At 48.4% G+C, this 21,098-nt stretch overlaps 1 protein-coding gene across 1 annotated transcript in view; it reads right to left on the bottom strand.

The window, feature by feature from the left end:
• Positions 1–718: 718 nt before the first annotated feature.
• LOC111150871 (SET and MYND domain containing 3) overlaps positions 719–21,098 on the bottom strand; it is a 707,359-nt gene continuing 686,979 nt past the window's right edge. Inside the window, exons 11-12 of the mRNA XM_022508530.1 lie at positions 17,410–17,518; positions 719–1,197 (exon numbers count right to left, since the gene is read on the bottom strand). Coding sequence (XP_022364238.1) covers positions 1,096–1,197; positions 17,410–17,518 — 211 coding nt within the window. The 3' untranslated portion in view covers positions 719–1,095. The remainder of the gene's footprint in view (positions 1,198–17,409; positions 17,519–21,098) is intronic.

The following is a 21,098-nucleotide window of genomic DNA, read 5'->3' on the forward strand; positions in this document are numbered from 1 at the left end:
GGAACAGGCGTCTGTGTGTCACTCTGACAGTGGCCCGTGCCCCGCGTGTCCTCGGGGCTCCTTCTGTGAGGGCGGGGCGGATCCCGGGGACTGGGGAACAGGACGCCACACCTAGTAAGTACCTCCTTTCCTTGCTTGTAAAATAAGGCGGGGGTGACTGGAGCCTCCCTCATTACCTAAGTATTGCCCGAGCCCATCCACGTAGGGGGGACGAAACTGCTCACAGGGTCATGGAGCCATAGAAGAAATCACCCCCTTTACTCCCCCCAGAGGAAAAGTTTCCCCAAATTTGAATAGCACAGAAAGGTAGAAAAGCAGGTAGAGAGGAAAAAGAGACAAAAAACATCTGTTTTGAGCTGGGATATAGGATAATGGAGCTTTGGGGTGCGCACGTCACATGGTCAAGCCGCAGATATAAGGAATAATGGAAAAGACTCCAAGAGAAGAAAAAGCATGACATGTACAAAGTGGTACAAAATGCGCAGAAGAGTTACACAAAGAGCCACGGGACACTTGAGACTTTTTTTTTCCTTTTCCATTAAGACGTCAGTGCTTTTCTAGTTAACACCTAAAATGACTTCTTTCTAGGATGTGGAACACCACTTTTTGTAACAGAGATGTATTTGGGAGTAAATAAGGGATACGCACGTCACTTACTACATTGAGTAAAGAAAACACCTGAAATTCTTCCTTGACAAAACAGACAATAAGCTTTTGCTTGAGAAAACACTGAATTTTAATCCAATTATCCCCACAGATATCCAAAGAGAAAGTTACAACTTGTACTACCATGCTTTTACTAGAACTCTCTATCCTTCCCCTGGAGAATGTTGAGCTCTTCAACACTGAAGTCACCAGTGAGGAAGCAAACGGTTACCAGATGGCATTTTCAACCACATTTTTAATGTTTATTGTAATTGTGCTTCTCTATAGCTAATGCTTCTTGTGATTTGCACAATGGATGTCTGCCTTTGTTTACCCACATGAACAGAGAACTGCACTGCCAGGAGGGAGGCTCACACGGCAGCGTCGGGTGTGAGAGCTCTGTGAGGCATCCCGTAAGGGTAGAAGCCGCGCTTCCCTCTGCCCGAGGCCTTAGGATGCTCTTATGTTGGCGTCACATTCTTCTAAAAGCAGGATCAAATCTTCAATCAGGCTGTGCTCTCTGCCGTGGGTCACTCTCATAATATCAAAAGCCTAAAGGGGAAAGAAAGAAGATAGATTATGTTAGAGGAGGCAGTGAGTTAGGTTTTAATAGGATGCCTGGAGGCCTGCCAAGGGGGAGTCAGGGGCGGCTATGGGGGAAGGGTGGTGGCTGGAGACCCCTCTTGGCAACAGTCCAAAATGGAGCCACAAGAAGCTAGCTCAAACCAGACAGGCCCGAGACAAAGAAGGCTGGAAACCCTGACCTAGTAAGGGAGGAAAGTCAAGAAAGGCTGCTCCCAAGAAATCCTCTCCTCGAGGTAAGAACTGTCAGTAAGATAGAGACCCACACCCCAGGGCAAGCAGCTCTCCCCGGAGCTCGCCCGCTCGAGTCTCAGGAGTCTACACTCGCTTTCATAAACTTACCTACTTGCAGGGCTCACCCGCGGGGTCTGGTCTGTCCTTGAATTCTTTCTTGCAAAGAGACCCAGAGCTTTTGGCCACACCCTGGGGATGGGCTGGTGGAAGCCTCCGGTTCGGGCGGTGGGGGGCTCCCCAGTCCACCTGGCAACATCCTGATGGGCCTCTTGTCCACTCATCTTGATCCCGGGATCCTAGTGGGGTGAACCATGCAGTCCACAGCGAGAGCAGCACTGTGGTTCCCCACGCCACACAGTAAGGGACAGGGCGAATTTTTCACGGGGTGTTTGGAGAGCGCACTCAAGACCTGAGTCCCACTGGGGTGTGGTTTCCAACAAGGATCTTCAGGGGCTGTCGGTGAAGAGGTTTGGTGGGGACTTAGGTTTGACAAGAGCTACTAAAAACGATTAATATCAAAGATAAAACACCACATTGGCACCACTTCAAGATCTCGTTTTTTGTGTGAAGCATTTAGCGCTCCTCTTCCTGCGCTGGGATGGCGAGCTGCGCATTTCTGTGTCTTCTTCTCACATCCCAGGACATGAAGCACGAGCATTCGGACAACTGCTTCCTTGGCTCGCCACGTTCCGTCGTCCATCACGGAGTCCTCTCTGTCCTGCCTCCTTAACATTCCTGAAATCTGGGTGGGCCTGGGACCACTTCAATAACGAGAGGACAGTATAAGGAACGCGACTGACTTCCAAGATGAGGCTAAGAAGGCCTTGCTCACAATCATGTTTGCTCCCGGAGCCGTGAGTATCCGTGCTGAGAAGCCCCAGACCGCGGAGAGGCCAGTAGCAGGGCTCTGGCCGACAGTCCTCACGGAGTTCTTCTTCCCTGTCATCCCGGCCTACACACCACACATATGCATAAACAAGTGTCCAGGAGCCCCTGGCCGGCTCAGTCAGAAGAGCACGCGATCCTTGGTGTCAGGGTCGTGAGTGTGAGCCCCATGCTGGGTGCAGAGATGACTTAAAACACACACACACACACACACACACACACAAGGCGTCCGGAATGAGTCCAGCTGCTAGTAGGAAGGGAGCCAGATTCCAGTCTTTCCGGCTGAAACCGAAGACATTGTGGGAAAGAGGCAAGCGATTCCTATGGTGATGTTGGAATTCCTGGCCCAAAGGATCCGTGGGACTCATAGAGCAGCGGTTGTTCTACTCTGGTAAGTTCCGGGACGGCTTGTTACAGGGCAACGGTATTTTTGCAGTCAGTAAATTAGAAACAAACAGTATCACCCGCAACGCCCACTAGGGGGCAGCAGGAAGGGAGCACCGAGCCCTGGTCTCAACGTGGGCGTGCAAAGACATGGCTTGGTGGTCGTTAAGTACCCACCCAGAGAAGTTGCTGGCATGCAGGCTCTTGGCCTTGGGTGTGCAGTACTATCAACCAGGGAGCCTCGAAAGAGACCCCAATGCCCAGACCTCACCCGTGCGATTCACAAAACGTGCTCTTGGGGCTGAGAAGGACTGACACCGTAGCTCTCAACAAACAAGAGCCACTTTCTATTATTCAATGTTAAATTACAGCCAGCATAAATACCACTTTAATGGTCATGTACAATTAATCCCATCGTGTTTACAGACCCTCATTCATTCACTAAGCTACTCTCAGAAATGTAGATCACTTCCGATTTTTAACAACAACAACAAAAAATGACATACTGTAGCTCTTCCAATTTACAATATATTTTGCCTTTGCGGAATATTTGCTTAAGCTCAATTCCTAGGGACTCCTGGGTAGGAAGAGCTTTGCAGCCAGAGACAGCGGAGCTGGGAAGCCATGGGGTCACATCTCGGAGCCCTGCATTCTGCGGGGAGGAAACCCAGGGCTGCTAAGTGGTCAGACCCAGGACTGCTTTCCTTGCCTTTCTCCGCCTCTTTAAAAAGTCCTCTGTAGGCTGGATGGAAGGCAAACAGGCAGGCAGAGGGTCTGGCTGTAGCTGCTGAGAGAGAGAGAGAGAGAGAGGAGAGAAAGGGAGAGGAAGCTGGGCCAGCTCAGGCTCTGCTCTTCGCCTAGCAGAGAGCAGCAGCGTGCATGGAGTCCAGATGTGACCTGCAGACAGGCAGGACCAAACCCCGGGGACATCCCAGCTGGCAAACCCTGAAGGTTCAGATGAACTTGAGTGGGTTGGTCCCGTGGGTGTACGGTGTCGGCAAGCACATCTGAGGCGGCGGGAGGGGGGGGGGTGTCGTGGTCCGCCACCTTGCAGGCAGCCCCGCTCCATGAGATCCCTCCGGACAGATCAAAAACAAATGTTGGATCCGTTCTGGGAACAAATGGGCCCTGTTTCATCCCCTCCCGCCTCCCACCTGGGGCGCGACTCTGGGTGCTCAGAGGGTCTAGACACCTGACGATCTGAGGCGCAGAGCTGTTTGAAAGCAGATGGCCGGAGATCAGAGAGCTGCTTTGAGTCCTTCGCGGGAAATCCTCCTACTTGAAAGCTCTCTTGGATGTTCTCTTCCCTTCTACTCAGCAGAGGGCCCAACGTCTCTGGGATCCGGCAGAGGAAGATGAATGGGCTGGAAGCGCAGCCTGCAAATGTCTTTGCATAAAGGAAAATAACCCTCCACCGGGCCCCACACACAGGAAGTCCGGAAACAGGTCAGGCCTGACCTGGGAGAGCTCGCCTCCATCCTGTACCTCTTGGGGACCCCCTGCTGGATCATGGGCTGGTCCTGTTGCCCAGGACCGCCCCCCCAACACCAGCTTCCTGGGCGCTCCTGGCCATATTTCTCCAGGTTCCTTCCCTCAAGGATGTTCTGTACATTTGACTCAGACGTTAAATGACAAATGTCATCATCCTAGCGCTCTGTCGAGGTGAGGTTGCTTTGCATGTGTTTAAACATAGTACAGTCTTCAATCTTCCTTTCTTCCAGCCTTTTTTTCCAGTTAGAAGTTTCACTTTTTTCTACTTTAGAAATCAGGTCTCCTCAAGAGCTGGAGTAAATTGTGGCAGATCCAGAATTTTCCTGCTTGTCTTACGGCAAGACAAGAGCCTGAGCCTCTGCAGGAGGCTTCCAGAATTATGGAGCCACAGACAGGAAGGGGAAGTATGCAGCTGTCCCCAGCCTCACTCCCACCCCTCCACACCTGCTCCCTTACAGAGGGGCCACAAGGACTATGGGGTCCAAAGCCCTCACAGTATGGTCTGAGAGGTGGGTGCGGGGTGAACATGGACTCTTCAGGACTCAACCCAGGGCTCCCCTAAACCTAGACGTGGCTTCTGAGACACCCAGAGGGATTGCAGGGTCCTCCTAGTCAAGACGCTTTGATGGTGCTCTGTGTTCTCTTTATTTGGTGGTGAATGCAGCCTTGGAAGCAATGGCGACGGCAGGGGGCGGCCCCTGAGCGTTACGTACAAGATCCGAGACACTAAGATTAGAAGATTTTATCCACGGGGGGTGGCGAGAAGCAGAGAGGACCCAGAGGGTAGAGCTGGGGGAGAGGACCGACTTGAAGAAACTGAAAAAACACTGACATCATTCATCTAGAAGGTGAAACTAAATATAGGTACAATTAACAAGCAGACTTGATCATTTTATAAGTGATGGATGGAGCAGAAGAGAACGGGAGAGAAACCAAAGAAAGAAGTAGGATTCGGTACTGTGCAAAGCCTGGCAGCGACCGTCTTCTGTATGTGTGTGAGTGACGTGTCACTCCGGGGGGTGGGGAGACAGGAGGGGAGTGGAAACTCAGCCCTGATGATGGAGCACATGTGGTCCTTGTCTTGGGCGTCAAGTGGGCGGACAGGTGAGCTGGGGTACCGGTTCTCAGTGATGCAGGGCGAGAGCGCCCCGTGGCTGTAGGCATGGCTCTCCATGGGGGGCCGCAACCCTTCAGCCCAATGGGAAGAAGAAGAGGGCTTTTCCCTCCAAAATAAAGTTACAGTAAACCCCTGACCAACCAGAGCGATGGTTTCCTGTAGCTCTGTGGCTCCCCTCGCTCAGACCCTCCCGCCGCCCCCCATGCACACACCAGAAAGGACAATCTGGGTTTCATCTCCTGCAGCAGTACGTAAAACAGATTAGGGAAACAGAAACTTCAAGCCGGCTCACACTGGGAAAAGCTTATCTCTTCCCATTATACTTTATTTTTTTTAATAGTAGCATTTAAAAAGAGCCTCCACATCATCTTCCACCGAGGACACATCTGAAGCCTCCGAGGGAACCACTACACGGGTACTGCCTCGAAATGTCAGCCGAGAGACAGCAGCACTCCCTGTCTGCCGCGTGATGGGCGTGGTTCATTCCGGGATAAAGACAGGGTCCCAGAACTGATGGCAGTCTTATCACATCTTTTTGAGTAATTTTAAAATTGTGGTCTTATATTAAATACATTAAATCAAATTATGAGTTAATGCTGCAAACAATAGCTTGCTTATTAATTTTTAATACAAATATATTAAGCTTATCGAGGATCTCATATACTCTCTACCATGAGCCTGAGGGAATCCAATAAATGACTTCCCCAAGCATGATTTAAATATGGATATAAAATCAGAGGGAAAAGAAATGGATGCCTGATAACAACCTCTGGAATCACACTGCAAGAGGGGAAAAAGGCAAGTTTTCTTACTCTGCACGTCTCAGGTTGAAAGCTGAGCGGGGGAAGGGGAGGGGAATTGGTCTAAGGCATCCAAAGTAGGAAATGTAAGAAGCCAGACCTGCAACACATCCAGTAGTTCCAGAACAAGAGCTCTTTCCAATGGGCAGCAGGAGATTCCAGCACCTTTGATGACACTCCTCAGCTCAGCAGCGCCCCTGCTGGCTTTTCTCTGATCTACACCTTCAATAGCTAGGATCCACAGGAAGGACCCCTCTGCCCACCTCATCCCCACTCCACCAGGAGGCAAGACTTAGTGAAAACATGGATCCATTCATTCACTAAATATTATCTAAGCAGCTCTAATGAGCAAGTCTTGGCCTTCCCCAGGGAAGAGCTCTGGCACAAGAAGGAGAAAGAATTAGAGCAGGGCAGTCTGTGATCAAGGGAGCTGTGAGGCACTGGGTGTCCAGGGGAGAAAAGGACCAGCACAGCCCAAGGGAACCTCCGGAAGGGTTACAGAGGTGGTGAGCTCAGGACTGAGCCTTCCACTGGTAGTAAAAGGACTGCTTTGTGTTTCCAGATTTAACTAATCAATCCAATGAGTATGTATCAAGCACCTGAGAGACCCTGAAGAAGTCATGTCACCTCCCTGTGCCTCAGTTTCCTTAATTAAATAAGGAAGAAACTGCACTAGATTAATTCTAGGGGCAAACCAAGTCCCGGAAAGAAGACAGTGGTGTGGATTTGGCTTTGTTCCAAATACCGTGTTATTGATTTCTAATTTAATTCTACGTGGTCAGAGAATTTACTCTGGGCGACTGGAATCCTTTTATCCTCCCTGAGACTTATTTATGGCCCAGCATGTGGTCGTATATGATCTGTAGGCACTTGATAACAGCATGTATTCTGCTATTATTGGGTGGAGGGTTTTATAATTTTTTTTTTTTTTGAGAGCTACCATAAATTTTTTTTTTGGAGAAGCATCTTTTCATCTGTTTTTTTGGCCACTTGTCTATCTTCTTTGAAGAAATGTCTCATTAAGTCCTTGCCCACTTTTTAAAGATTTGCTTATTTATCTATTTATTTAGAGTAAGCATGGGGAGGGGCAGAGGGAGAGGGAGAGAGAATCTCAAGCAGATCCCACACCGAGCACGGATCAGGACATTGGGCTCAATCTCATGACCCTGAGATCACAACCTGAGCCAAAGTCAAGAGTCACTCAGGTGACTGAGCCACCCAGGCGCCCCCTATGCCCACTTTTTAATTGGGCTGTTTTCTTGGATATCAATCCCTTATTAGATACATGATTTGCACAAATGTCTTATTCTGTGGGTTGCCTTTTTGCTGTTGATTGTGCCCTTTCATACATAAAAGTTTTAAATTCCAAAGCACTCCAGTTGGTTTGTCTTTTGTTGCCTGTGCCTTGGGTGTCATATACAAGAAATTGCTAAATCCAATGTCATGAAATTTTTCCTCTATGTGTTCTTCTAAGAGTCTTATAGTTTCCGTTTTTATATTTAGGTATTTGCTCCATTTTTAATTACTTTTTAAAAACAGTATTAGCAAGGATCCAACTTCATTCTTCTGCACGTGGATATCCAGTTTTCCCAACATCATTTGTTGAAGAGACTGTCCTTTTCCTATTAAGTGGTCTTGGTACCCTGGTCAAAAATCACTTGAACATACATGTGACAATTTATTTCTGGGCTCACTATTCTTTTCCATTGGTCTATATGGCCATCATTTTGCTGGTACCACATTCTTCTGATTACTGTAAGCTTTGTAGTAAATTTTGAAATCAGGAAGTGTGAGCCTTCTAATTTTTTTCTTCTTTTTCAAGACTCTTCTGTCTCTTGGGGGTCCCTGAGGTTTCACATGAATTTTAGGATAGAGTTTTCTATTCCTAGAAAGAAAATCATTGGGATTTTGATAGAGGTTGCACTCATTCTGTGAATGGCCTTGAGTAATACTGGCATCGAGCAATGTTCAGTTTTCCAATAAAAAACATGGAATGTTATTCTATTTACTTATGTCTTCAATTTTTTCAGCAATGTTTTATAGTTTTCAGTATATAATCCTTTCACCTCCATCGTTAATTCCCAAGTATTTTATTCTGTCAAATGCTATTATAAATGGAAATGTTTCCTTAATTTCCTTTTTGGATTGTCATATAAGCACATGACTGACTTTTGTATGTTAATTTTATATCCTGCTACTTTGTTGAATTCGTTAGTTTTAATGGGTTATTATTGTGGAATATTTAGAGGTTTCTCCATATAGTATCATGTTCTCTGTGAACAGAGATAATTTTGTTTCTTTCTTTCCAATTCGAATGCTTCCACCATTATCTCTTCACGTACTCTTTCCCCTTGCCTTCTTTTTTTCTTCCTTCTGGGGCTCCCAATGTTGTGTCTTTGTTACTGGTCCCGGGGTCCCTGGAATTCTGTTCCATTTTACCTTTTATTCAGTCGTTTCCTCTGTTTTTCAAGATTGAGGACCTACTTCTATTGTTCTATCTTCAAGTTCACTAACTCATTCCTCAGACCTCTCCATTCTGTTGTAAAGCACCAGTCTGTTTACTTTGGTAACTGTATTTACCAATTCTTAAATTTCTATTTGCATCTTCTTTATATTTTCTTTTTTCAAAGATTTTTTTAAAAAATTATTTGAGAGAGAGCGGGAGAGAGAGGAGAGAGAGAGAAGAGGGAGAAGCAGGCTTGCCGCTGAGCAGAGAGACTGACTCAGGACTCGATCCCAGGACCCTGGGATCATGACCCAAGCTCCTACATCTTCTTTATATTTTCTATCTTATTACTGAGACTTTCTTATTTTTTTTTTCATTTGTTTGGAGGGTGTTCATAATTGCTCACTGAAGCATTTTTGTAATGGCTGCTTTAAAACCTCTATCAGGATCTATGGATTCTCTTCCCCGATCCCCCCCAACCCCCTGGCCCATTAAGATTGAGATCTTCCTGGTTCTTGGTAAGACAAGTGATTTGCAATTGAAATCTGGACATTCTGGATATTTGGTTGAGATTCTGAATTTTATTTAAACCTCCTGTCTTAGCTGGCTTTCTCTGACAGTACTCCAGTAGGAGAAGGAAGAGGTAATAATGGGGAGAAAATACCTTTTATGCCAGGTGGAGATAAAAGTCCAGATTCCCCACTTGGCTTCTTACTCATACTGGGCTTATACTTTCCGGCAGGTAAATTTCTGTTTGTTTCCTTTAATAGGACGTAATCACTATGCTTTCATTTTACTGACCATTCTGTTACTTAACTTCTTTTTTGGTTCAGAAACATACTTGAAACTAATATTCTCTATTTGGAGATTCGTAGGTGGCATTCATACGTATCAGAGTCTGGGACATTCAAATAACTCTTACAAGACATGACTGATGATTATGGTACAACATGCCTTGCTGTATTCTGTCTTCTTTCTCTCCATCCCATCTGCCTACATGCTAAGGTGTGATATTACATATTTAGAAGACAGCTTTTTAATCCAGAGGCCAGGGGGACTTACAGAGTCCAAGGAATGGCTTTAGGGAGTCCCTGAAGTCCCCATCCCCACCCAGTGTTGGGTGTATGTACATTTTTCTCTAGTGAGTCAGTGGCTTTTATCAGATTCAAAAATAAGCATGTGATCAAAGAGGTTAAGAATCATTGTAGTAGACGAAGGAATGGGAACCACAGAACTGTATGTTTTAAATCAGCCATTTGGGGGGCCTTAAATTTAGGGGGTAGGCTGGAGTAGACAGAGACCCGTAGGGTTGTGCTTTGAGCTTTCCCTGGATGTGTCTGAGTAGCTAACAGCTCTGTGAGAATGAGAGAAATGTCCAGGACTTGTGGCCTGCGCCCCCTGCTCAGGCCCAGCAAAAGCTAAAAAAGATCCTCAAGATGTAAACTTCTTCATCAAAATGAAATGAAAAGGGAAAGGAACAGGACAGTGTAATGTAAACAATTTACATCTAAATAAAAAATGATTACCGAAGGGGAAGAAGTCTGGTGTTTTCCAAGCTGCTTCAGCTTAGCTCCTTAGCCCAGGGTGAGGGAGTCGGCAGCCGGAGCTCCCAGGAAACAAACGGGTTCACTGATGAGACAGCCCAGACCCAGAGAGTTGCCCACGAGCTCCAAGAAGTCAAGTTAGCGGCTAACAAAATTCTTCCAAGAAATAAATGGAAAGGAATGAAAACAGATTAGAGACAGGAGAAAGGAGGAGAGAAACACTGCACAGGGACCCCAGGACTGGCCTGTGGCAACAGTCAGAAGCATTTCAGCAGAGCCCAGTGGAGATGAAAGCCTAAACCAAGTCAGGGTTGGGCTAAGTGGATCCCTTCCCCGGAGGAGGCTGGCCTACTGGGATCTGCAACCAATTTCTGCTTCTGAAGCCTTTCTCATTCCTGCTCCAAAATCAGCCTTTGAAACCCCTTTCAAGTTCTTTCATCCTATTACTTTCAGAGTCTCTAGTAAAGAATAAGAAAACATCAGTACCAAAAGGCAGAGAACAGATCTTCCCTTTTCCCTCTCGGGGTACCTGAGCCCTAAGAAAACTCGGGAATTCCTGAGAGGCTTTCTGCAGAATGAAACTAGCCTGCTCCTAGGCTCCCAGGTCCTGTGGGCTTGCAAAGCAGTGGTCATGCCCTGCCTGGCCCTGTGTGTGATGATGGTCATGTCCTGTCTGGCCCTCTGTTCGACATCATAATTTGTAACGAGATAGATGTATCTTTGGTCTTCATCCTAGTTTCTGACACAGAGCTTCTAGAACCCTTGGAAGTTCTTAAGTGCAGCAAGCAATAACAGTGTCTCTTGTTATGTTAATAAGGTGACTTTCTCGGAGAGCACCTGGCGGATTGGGGCTGGTTACCAGAAAAACCAACCACGTGATTGACCTCTGAGGAACAAAGAGGAGTTAGAAGCCGAATCAACCCCCAACGGCCAATGACTTAATCAATCATACCTGGGAAATGGAGCCTCTATGAAAACCTTAAAGGTTTCGGGTTTAAAGAGCTTCCAGGTTGGTGAACACGTGGAGATCTGGGAAGACTGGTGAGCTCTGAGAGAGGGTGGAATTTTGTGCCATTCCCCCAGACAGTGCCATTATTACTATTATTATTATTAGCCCTTAACCTACAGCATCTGATGCTATCTCTGAGCAGACGGTATCAGAACTGAACGGAATTACAGCACACCTAGCTGGTGTCTCAGGACTGCTTGTTGGACGGGAAAACCCTCGCCACACACTGGAACGGGCGTGATCGGAGCCTCGCTCTGCTAGTCATGGTCAGCTAAGGTCTAGCCAGGATCTGTCCACCAGCCATAGACATATTACATTTACGTATTAGCTGAAAGGACAGGACCAGGGAAGGGCTTTTAAAGATCTATTAAAAACTCTATTCATTCAAGCACATGCTTAGTAGATTTTGCTGTGTTTGGGGCACGTGTATCTGTTAGGTGGCGCCAGGAGATAGAGGGTACTAAGTTCGGGGGCCCTTGCGGAATTTTCACTCGTCTTGGAGAAAGAGAACATGCCATGTGAAATGCTAGGGAGCCGTCACAGAACATAATTGTTCAACAGGGGACATGCCGTATTACCCCAAACTACAAACCCAAGTGTGGAAGGGACAGAGAGTGGAAGAATGATCAGAACAATGATTCCTAGAACAAGAGAAATCCTTTAGAGTCTCAGAATCCTTGGGCCTTGGCAAAACCCCCTCACACGCTACCTCATTTGCTTCTCCAAACCACTCTACTGGGTAGGGATTATCTTCATTCTAAAAGGAAGAAAATTCTATTCAGAGGGATTCAGAGTCATGGGACTCTCGTGTGACCCTTGTCACTCTAAACCTGAGGGCTCTCCCCACCGGGCAACATGGCCAGGCATTTCGGTTGATAATCAAAACGTGGCAAGAGCCTCAGCGACTTCCAGAGCCAAATAGGAAGCGTGGGGTCAGGCCACGCTTTAACCCCAGGCCTCGGGGCAGCCTTGCAGATGCTGGTCCAAGAATCTTCCATTGGCAGCGGTCAGGGTCCGTGCTGGGCCCTCCCTTCAGTACCAGGAGGAAGAGGTGCTAAAAGAGTTAACAAAGGAAGCTTCTGGAAGCGAGGTAACATCGCTAGAAGAACGTGAAGAAGGCAGTGTGGAATGGGCCCGGGGGAGGCAGAGGGGCAGAAAGAGGGCTGTGAGGCAGGCAGGGATGGCTTCAGCGTCCACCCAGCCCACGCGATCCCATAAATCCTCTTCTAGGTATCTGTCTGCCTTCCTGCCTTTGCAAGTGATGCTTCTTCCAAGAGTTGTGTGCACACAGAGGCGATGATAACGCCTCACACAAGGAATGAGGTGACCTAACTCTCTGCTCAGCTGACATCAGGGACTCAGCAGACCTGTAGGGATTTCTGCACGCTGAGTCTTACCAGCGAGTCCCATCTGCCTAACCGGGCCAGTGTGCAGGGAGAGCACAGAGCCTGGGATTCCAGCCGCGATTTAATGTCCTGTTTACATGTCTGCCTCCACCACTGCACTGGAAGGACAAAGAAAGAATTTAATCCACACATTAAATTGAATTAATTTGAATTAAATGGAACAAACTAGTCCTGGCTCTGCCTCACCCAAAGGATGACTTTGGACAGACTCTAGAATGTCTCCATGCCCCAGCTCCTTCATCTTTCAAATGGGAACGAAACCATCTACCCGAGTGACCTCATCTGTCGTGGGAACCAGAGAAGTAAGGAGCAGTAATTTTTTAAAAGATTTATTTATTTATTTTAGAGAAAGAGGGGAGAAGGGCAGAAGGAGAGGGAGAGAGAATCTGGAGCAGACTCCTCTCTGAGCTGACGCAGGCCACGATCTCACGACCCTGAGATCATGACCTGAGCCGAAACCAAGAGTCAGGACCCTTAATGGACTGAGCCCCCAGGCACCCCTACATATGAGCAGTATTAATGTTTTCTAGTCCCACAGAAATAGAAAGGATTAATTTGAGCACTAATAAAACAACTTGCAGGTAACCCTAGGTCAAATACACTATGTACTTTAGACATTTCCCCCATGTTTCTTTTGTCAAAACTTTCTCACGGCTGACCCTCCCAGGAAGTATCTTCTGCCTCATGGATTCGACCAGAGGCCAGCTATTAGCCAGGCCAATAAAGGGAAGTTTTCTCGGAGACTGCGAGAGATGGCAAGGTGTTCCTCCCCGTCTGGGAAGAGCTGTCGGACAAGGTAAGAACAGGACGAGCCGGGGCACCTGGTTGGCTCAGTGGGTTAAGCCGCTGCCTTCGGCTCAGGTCATGGTCTCAGAGTCCTGGGATCGAGCCCCGCATCGGGCTCTCTGCTCGGCGGGAAGCCTGCTTCCCCCTCTCTCTCTGCCTGCCTCTCTGCCTACTTGTGATCTCTCTGTCAAATAAATAAATAAAATCTTTAAAAAAAAAAAAAAAAAAGAACAGGACGAGCCGTGTGTCTTCAGGAATCTCAGTGTTCTTCCTGGTGACCATGGGCTTATGTCAGCAAAAGATCAGGAAAGGGAACATAGCTATCATTTAAAAAAAAAAAAAAAGAAAAAAGGCAGAAAACCAGCACTAGGGAATTTCATTTTTAAGGACCTTTGAGGCATTTGTGATTTTTCTCCTCTAACGTGGGTAGCTGCCCCTGTCATGGTTCCAGCCAGCCCCGGGCCTTCTCTGAGCAACCTGAGGGTGGGCCGGGATCTCTCCACTGTAGCTCTTCTGCAGACAATGGCCCTGAGGCCCAGGGGGTCCTGTTCAAGTATCAGGTGCTCCACGTGAAACCACACACAGCAGGTCTCCCTGAGACCCACCAACACCTGCACCTGGTGAGGACATCAGCTCTCCATCTGGAAGCCACGGTTTGGGTGGGAGGGAGCTCCGCAGGGGTAGGAAGGAGGGGGCAGCAGAGAGCCCAGGGGCATGGAGGCTCATGAAGAGGGTGAAAATAAACATCTTTCTTGTATTCCAACACAGACCCAGTTCTCCCATTTAGTTTCTCGGCACTTACCGCTACCATCGTATGTACCGCTCTCCCCACTCCCCGCCTTCCTCCCACAAGGAACACCTCCTCCTTTCAGGTCTTTGTACAGCACTGAACCGGTCCAGATAACTGCAAAGACCTCCCGGTCTCCTGGGCCTCAGGTATCCCTACTATAGGCTACCTTGTCTTACTGCGTGACTGTGCTTCCCAGATACCGAGCTTTAAAAAAAAAAAAAGGGGGGGCGCCTGGGTGGCTCAGTGGGTTAAGCCTCTGCCTTCAGCCCAGGTCATGATCCCAGGGTCCTGGGATCGAGCCCCACATCAGGCTCTCTGCTCAGCAGGGAGCCTGCTCCCTCCTCTCTCTCTGCCTGCTGCTCTGCCTGCTTGTGATCTCTCTCTCTCTGCCAAATAAATAAATCTTTAAAAAAAAAAAAATTGAAGGCTCATGGCAACCCCATGTCAAGCAGGTCTGCAGGCACCATTTTTCCAACAGCATTGGTGCACTTTGTGTCTCTGTGTCACATTTTGGTGATTCTCATGATGGTTCAACTATTTGGTCATTATTATATTTGTTACGGTGATCTATGATTTTTTAAAAAAGATTTTATTTATTTATTTGACAGACAGAGATCATAAGTAGGCAGAGAGGCAGGCAGAGAGAGAGGAAGGGAAGCAGGCTCCCCGCTGAGCAGAGAGCCCGATGTGGGACTCGATCCCAGGACCCTGGGATCATGACCTGAGCCAAAGGCAGACGCTTAACCGACTGAGCCACCCAGGTGCCCCGATCTGTGATCTTTGATGTTACCACAGTAATTGTTTTGGGGCACTACGGACCAAGCCCATATAAGACACATATAATAAATATGCACATAATAAACATTGTGTGTGTTCTGACTGCTCCATCAACTGGCCACTCACCACCACCCCTCCTCGGGCCTCCCTGTTCCCTGAGACATGATACTGAAATCAGCCCAATTAATACCCTTCTAACAGCCGCTGTGTGTTCAGGTGAAAGGAAGATTAGATCGAAAGCCAGAAATTATTAAGGCGAGTGAGGAAGGTGTGTCTAAACTGAGGCTGAGGGGATGGCAGCGGAGGCACCGAACAGTGAGGCAAGCTGTGAACGCAAAGGGAAAGTTCTTGAAGGAGGTTACAAGTGTTATTCCTGTGAACACACAAATGGTAAGAAAGTGAAACAGCCTTACCGCTGGTATGGAGGACGTTTCAGCGGTCTGGATGGAAGATCAAACAGCCACGACATTCCCTCAAGCCAAAGCCTAACCTAACTTACGGAGCTAGTTATCCATAAGATCCAGCCACGATAATAAATGAAGACAGCTGCACTGAGCATTAGGCTTTCAACAGAGACAAAATAGCCTTATACTGGAAGAAGAGGTCGTCTAGAACTTTCACAGCTACAGAACAGAAGTCAATGCCTGGCTTGAAACCTTCAAGGGACAGGCTGACTCTCAGGCACTAAGGCAGCTGGTGACTTTAAGCTCTGACCTACTACTTAGGGGGAAAAAAGATTCCTTTCAAAAGATTTCTGCCCGTTGATAATGGACCTGGGCACCCAAGAGCTCTGATGGAGCCGATCAGTGAGATTAGGGTTGTTTTCATGACCCCTAACAACATCCATCTAAGCCCATGGATCATGAAGTAATTTGCACTTTCAAGTCTTAATACTGAAGAACTACATTTCATTTGGCTATAGCTGCCACAGAGCATGATTCCTCTGATGGATCTGGACAAAGTAAATCAAAAGCCTTCTGGAAAGGATTCACCTTTCTATTTCATCTACTCTAGATGCCATTACGAACATCCGTGATTCATGGGAAGTCATCAAAATATCAACATTCACAGGGGTTTGGAGGAAGTTGACCGCAACCCTCAGGGAGGACTCTGAGGGGTTCAAGACTTCAGGGGAGGAAGTCACGGCAGACGGGGAGGAAAGAGCAGGAGAACGAGAATCAGGAGCAGAGCCCGAGGATGGGACGGACGGGCTGCAACCTCATGATGGAACCTGAACGGATGAAGTCGCTTCTCATGGAGGCGCAAGGAAAGTGGTTTCTTAGATGGAATGTACTTCTGCTGAAGATGCTGTGAAGATCGTTGAAACGACAACAAAGGTTCGGAATATCCCATAAACTAAGTTGATAAGACAGCAGGAGCGTTTGAGAGGACTGACTCCAGCTCTGGGAGAATTTCTCCCACGGGTCCAATGCTATCACACAGCATCGCATGCTCCAGAGAAATCCCTCATGAAAGGAAGCGTCCATCGATGAGCCAAACTTCGTTGTGGTCTTATTTTACGAAATCGCCACAGCCACCCCAACCTTCAGCGCCCACCACCCCGACCAGTCAGCAGCCACCAGCAACAAAAATATCATCACTCCCCGAAAGCTCAGACAACAGTTAGCATTCTTAAGCAATAAAGTATTTTTAAATTACGTATATATTTTTCTTTCAACATAATTCTGTGACACACTTCATAGACGAGACATATCACATAAACATAATTTCCATAGACGCTGGGAAGTCGAAAACTTCACTAGACTCTCTTAACTGTGACACTAACTTCATGGCAGTGGTTTGGAACCAAGCCCGCAGCCCCTCTGAGCTGGGCCTGTTGTGTGTGGCCAGTGCTCTGCGGGCAGCGTCTGCACACTGGCAGGAGTACAGGGAGAAAACCTGCCAGGCCCCGGGGGTGGGTGGAAGAGCATTTAAGGTAGAGGAAATGTCTTGGTAAAGACCTAAGTGTGATCAAGTTCAAGGTGTCCTGGGCAGCAGGGTGCGGCTCAGTATATGCTGGCCATGGGGAGAGGGAGGGAAGGCTAGAAGGCGGTACAGGCTGCAAAGGTGGGCTCTGGGCAGGTGGTCAGGAGGCTGGCCTGAGAGGCAGGGATTAGGGACTGTGGCCTGCGGGGGTAGGTGGAGGCGGCATGGAGAAGGGTGACCTGCTCACCTGGAGTAGGGCACAGGAGTAGTGGTGTCCTGAAGGCCAGTTCATGCCCGTTATTAAGACCTGACTATTATACTGTCATGAATTTTAGGAGCTGGTCGATTTTCCATGGGTAGTTTGAGATCAGCCACAGTGCACGCATTTAGACCATAGAAATCCACAAACATCACAAATCAGATTTTCTCAGAGCTGGTCATTACGTTGAACAGTGATGAGCATGCGTGTGCGTGCAAATGTGTGTGTACATGTGCTGCACAGAGTCACTACAAGTCACAGGGATGCAGCCTGGTGACAGGCGACCCAGTACACCCCACAGAAGGACACACGGTCCCAGCACACTCACCAGTCTGAGGTTCTTCATCGCCTGGGGGAACATGCCTTGGTGCAACTGTAGTTTGCCGACTTTCATGACCTGCACCCCTCGGACGGGATGGCTTCCGGGGAAGAAAATCCTGGAAGAAACCAAAGGGTAAACCATGTCAGCAGCTCTCACCTTTGTGGCCAGTGTCCCATCAGGAGACCATGAAAGGGTCGGGGGCAGACCCGGGCTGGGGGTGTTCAGGAGCTACCGAGAGGGTCAGCTGGGTAGTCAGGACGGGATGGTGTCCTTTGTGTCAGGAAGGAAATCACAGCCTGGAAAGTCTCGCTAATCAACATGAGAGAAGGGAGACAAGGGTGGATCTCTGCGTTTCTCTCGGGGAGGGGGTGGGGACACGTGGAGACACCACGTGCTGAGCTTATCCTCCAGCCTTGCCTATGAGGTTCCAGCATCTAGAACAGCCCTGGAACACAAGATGGCCACTCAGTACATATTCAGTCGACGATGAAGTGTTCACGACGCCCCATGGCGATCCCACTGAGATGCCACCATGCCCTCCTTTTAACCACCAAGCCCTTGGAGTTCATCGTGCCCATCTTTCATACAGGACCTGTGTATTTACTTATCATCTCACTACATTACGGAGCTTTTACTCCGGCGCCCCATCTGTGTTCTCCATGCTGTCCTGCATGCAGGAGGTGCTCAATAAAAGCTTGACCTCTTCCCCATGTAACAGAATAGAAGAGGGTTTATAAGTAGAGCAAGGAATGAAAAACTCAGGGCTATGCTCCAGACCTGATATAACCTCCATGTGATTCAACAAGAATTTATCATATCAGATTGAATAAAATGTGTACTTCTGCCCCCGCAACATCTAGCTTAGTCTACCGAACTCCTGCTGTATGTTCAGGATTGTTTCTGGGGCCGGGGGATGTCTAGCTATGAACTTTCCCCTCAAGGCCCAACCAGCCCACCAGACACAAGACAAACATTCATTCCACAGTTAGAAAACAGGACAGGAGAGGGCATCGTTTCGTGCCCAAACGAGGCCTGAGTGCATGGCCACGCTCAGCTCACTGAGTGAATTACACGGAGAGAATCATGCAAGAGCTATGAGGAGAGAGAGGCGACTGGCGGTTGGTTGGACCAGGAAGGTTTCCTGGAGGAAGGAAACAGGATGTAAACTGGCCTCCAAGGGTTGGGGCCAGCTTGGCTGGGCGGGAACAGGGAAGCCCGTTCACACTGCTAGCATGAGCAAGGGCACGCTCCAATGCTGCTTGTCCAGAGACGACGGGTTCTGCCCTAAGTGTCATGACTCACATGGGGCTCACCGTGTCCCAAGCTCTGCTCTGAGGGCTTCTCACTTGTGAACTCGTGGAACCACATCTAAGCTCCACTGTGTGACGGACAGGAGGGCGAGTCAGCAGGAGACACATATTCTCTGGTAAGTGGACACAGTCTCCTCGCCGTTCCCTCTCCCTGAACCTCAACTCCTCCCCACACGAAAGGTGATACAGAAACTCCTTTTGTTCGTGCTCTTCAGAAATTGGGAAGCAGTCCTTGAGAGGAGGTATTTCAATCGACAGGAGGCCGGCCATGCTCTTTGAAAGAACTGCGGAGCGAGGGGGAGGGGAGAGACAAAGGCGACACCTGGGTCTTGGATTTTTCTTCATCTCTTGAGTGGGCCAGGAGATCAGTCACTTCACCCCTCACCCCGGACAAGATGAACATCATTACCTACTTGTGTGGAAGAGATTTTAAGAGCCGCAGACAAAAGGCTTAAGTACAGAACACCATTATCAGGAGGTAATTGCCCCGGACGCTTTCCTCGAAAAGCACACCTGGATTTGGGATTTGATTTTATTGCTATGAATATGGAATAATTAAATTTAAAGGCCAAGAAGTAATTTTATACTAAAAATCATGCCACTAAATGGATGTCTGTCATGTTGGTTAGCAGAAGGAGAGAAAAACCCTTGGTTCTGTGCCGGGAGAGAAAGTGGCGCATAATTACGCCTTCACAGGTACCTGCTCCAGCTGCCTAAAGATATTAAAGAAAAAAACAAAGTGAAGTTCAGTCGGGAGAGGATGAGGGGACGCCTCTGCCAGGGGGACTTCCACATAAATATTTATGGAGCAGTGTCGCGGCTCCGGCGAGCGCTGACCATGGGCCCAGATTGTTTCTGGAAGCCTCCCAGCTGCCATCTGGAATAACAATCATGATTACTTGCTGGAGTTGCCCCCAGAGCAACTCCGGGGAAGCTCCCTCCTGCTGGGAGAAGGTCCCCAGCGAGGGCACATGGGTGACCGTGATGAGGACAGAGGAGGGCCTGCCAGCTGTCTTTACTCATGGCTCTGCCAAAAATGAAAGCCAGCAAAGAGTCTGACCCAGAAATGGCTTCAGGGGGTGCCTAGGAGTGTGGGGACCAAGGCAGGAATCTGAGTAGGATGGAGTAGGGGGGCCTACGAGAGGCCGTGTTCTGTGCCCAGGGTGGTAAGGAATGAGAAGTCCCAGGAGAATCCCTGCCCTGGATGGGACCCAGTCTAGCTGCAGAAGTGAGGCAGATAAAATCATGACATGGAGAGGAGTGCGAGGGCTGCTATGGCACAGACATGGGGCTCCAGAAGCAGGAGAGCCCTTGGTGACCAGGGGAGCCTTCCTGGAGCCACACAGCCCGAGCTGGTTCCAACCAGAAGGGGTCATGGGATCCCAGGACAGGCACGTGGGGCATGGGAAGACATGGGCAACTCAAGTGACGGTCAGGAGACAGAACACAAGGTGGGATAGGACACCAACCTCAGGCCAGGCCACACAGAGACAGAAATGCAAAGCCAGGAAGTTTGGACTTCTGCTCGTCTGCATCTGGGCACCCCTGAATGGGGCTGTGATTATTTTCATCAGAATGGGAGACAAAGAAAATCTGAGAAGAGGCACTACAGGCAGGACAGTGTGAACAGGACAGAAGAGAAAGATCTGATAGAGCTGATGAGGCAGGGTCTAGAGGCTTGCTGGGCTCCGGCAGAGCCGGAGCTGACTGCAGGACCCAGGAACAGAAACGCCAGCTACAGAAATGCAAGCAGAGCACACAGGAACAAAATCATTCCGTGGGCCTACTTGTTGGGCGTTATACATTCCCTTTCTGTGGCTACGATACTAGTGATCACTCACTCCAGAATGCTGAGCCCAGGATAGAAAAACTGCCTTTATTTTCTGTGGCGAGTAAGTGCCTAGGAAGGAATGTGCTTAACTAAGCAGAGCAAAATAGCACACACGCTAGCTTTGACTAAGACCCATAAGCACTAGCATTTTGCTGCCCACTCTGTGAGGAGGCTACAAGTCTGGAAAGAGGAATGCCTTAAGCTCAAGGTTCTCAGGTAGTCCTGGTGGCAGGACCTGCCCTGCTGGCCCCGCTGAGGTTTCCCTACACGATGTAATTACCAATCACACGGCTTCACTACAGGGAGCAGCTTGGGCATTGAAGGCAGGAAGAAAAACATTTATTGTCCGGGATGATTTTTTTAGAACTGATGTCAAAGACACGACTGAAATTAAAAGAAGAGCTCAACTTGCCTCTATAAACTGTACTTCAGAGTAACCAAACAGATCAAAGAACGATGGAGAATTTTATAATGGATGGATTATGTTGTTACCATCAGAACCCACCAACCACTGTTAGCATCCTTACAGTGTAAAAATCAGACCTCGGGTGCTC

This window comes from Enhydra lutris, unplaced genomic scaffold (assembly GCF_002288905.1).
Source record: "Enhydra lutris kenyoni isolate GAN:26980312 unplaced genomic scaffold, ASM228890v2 scaffoldscaffold24, whole genome shotgun sequence".
Lineage (NCBI taxonomy): Eukaryota > Metazoa > Chordata > Mammalia > Carnivora > Mustelidae > Enhydra > Enhydra lutris.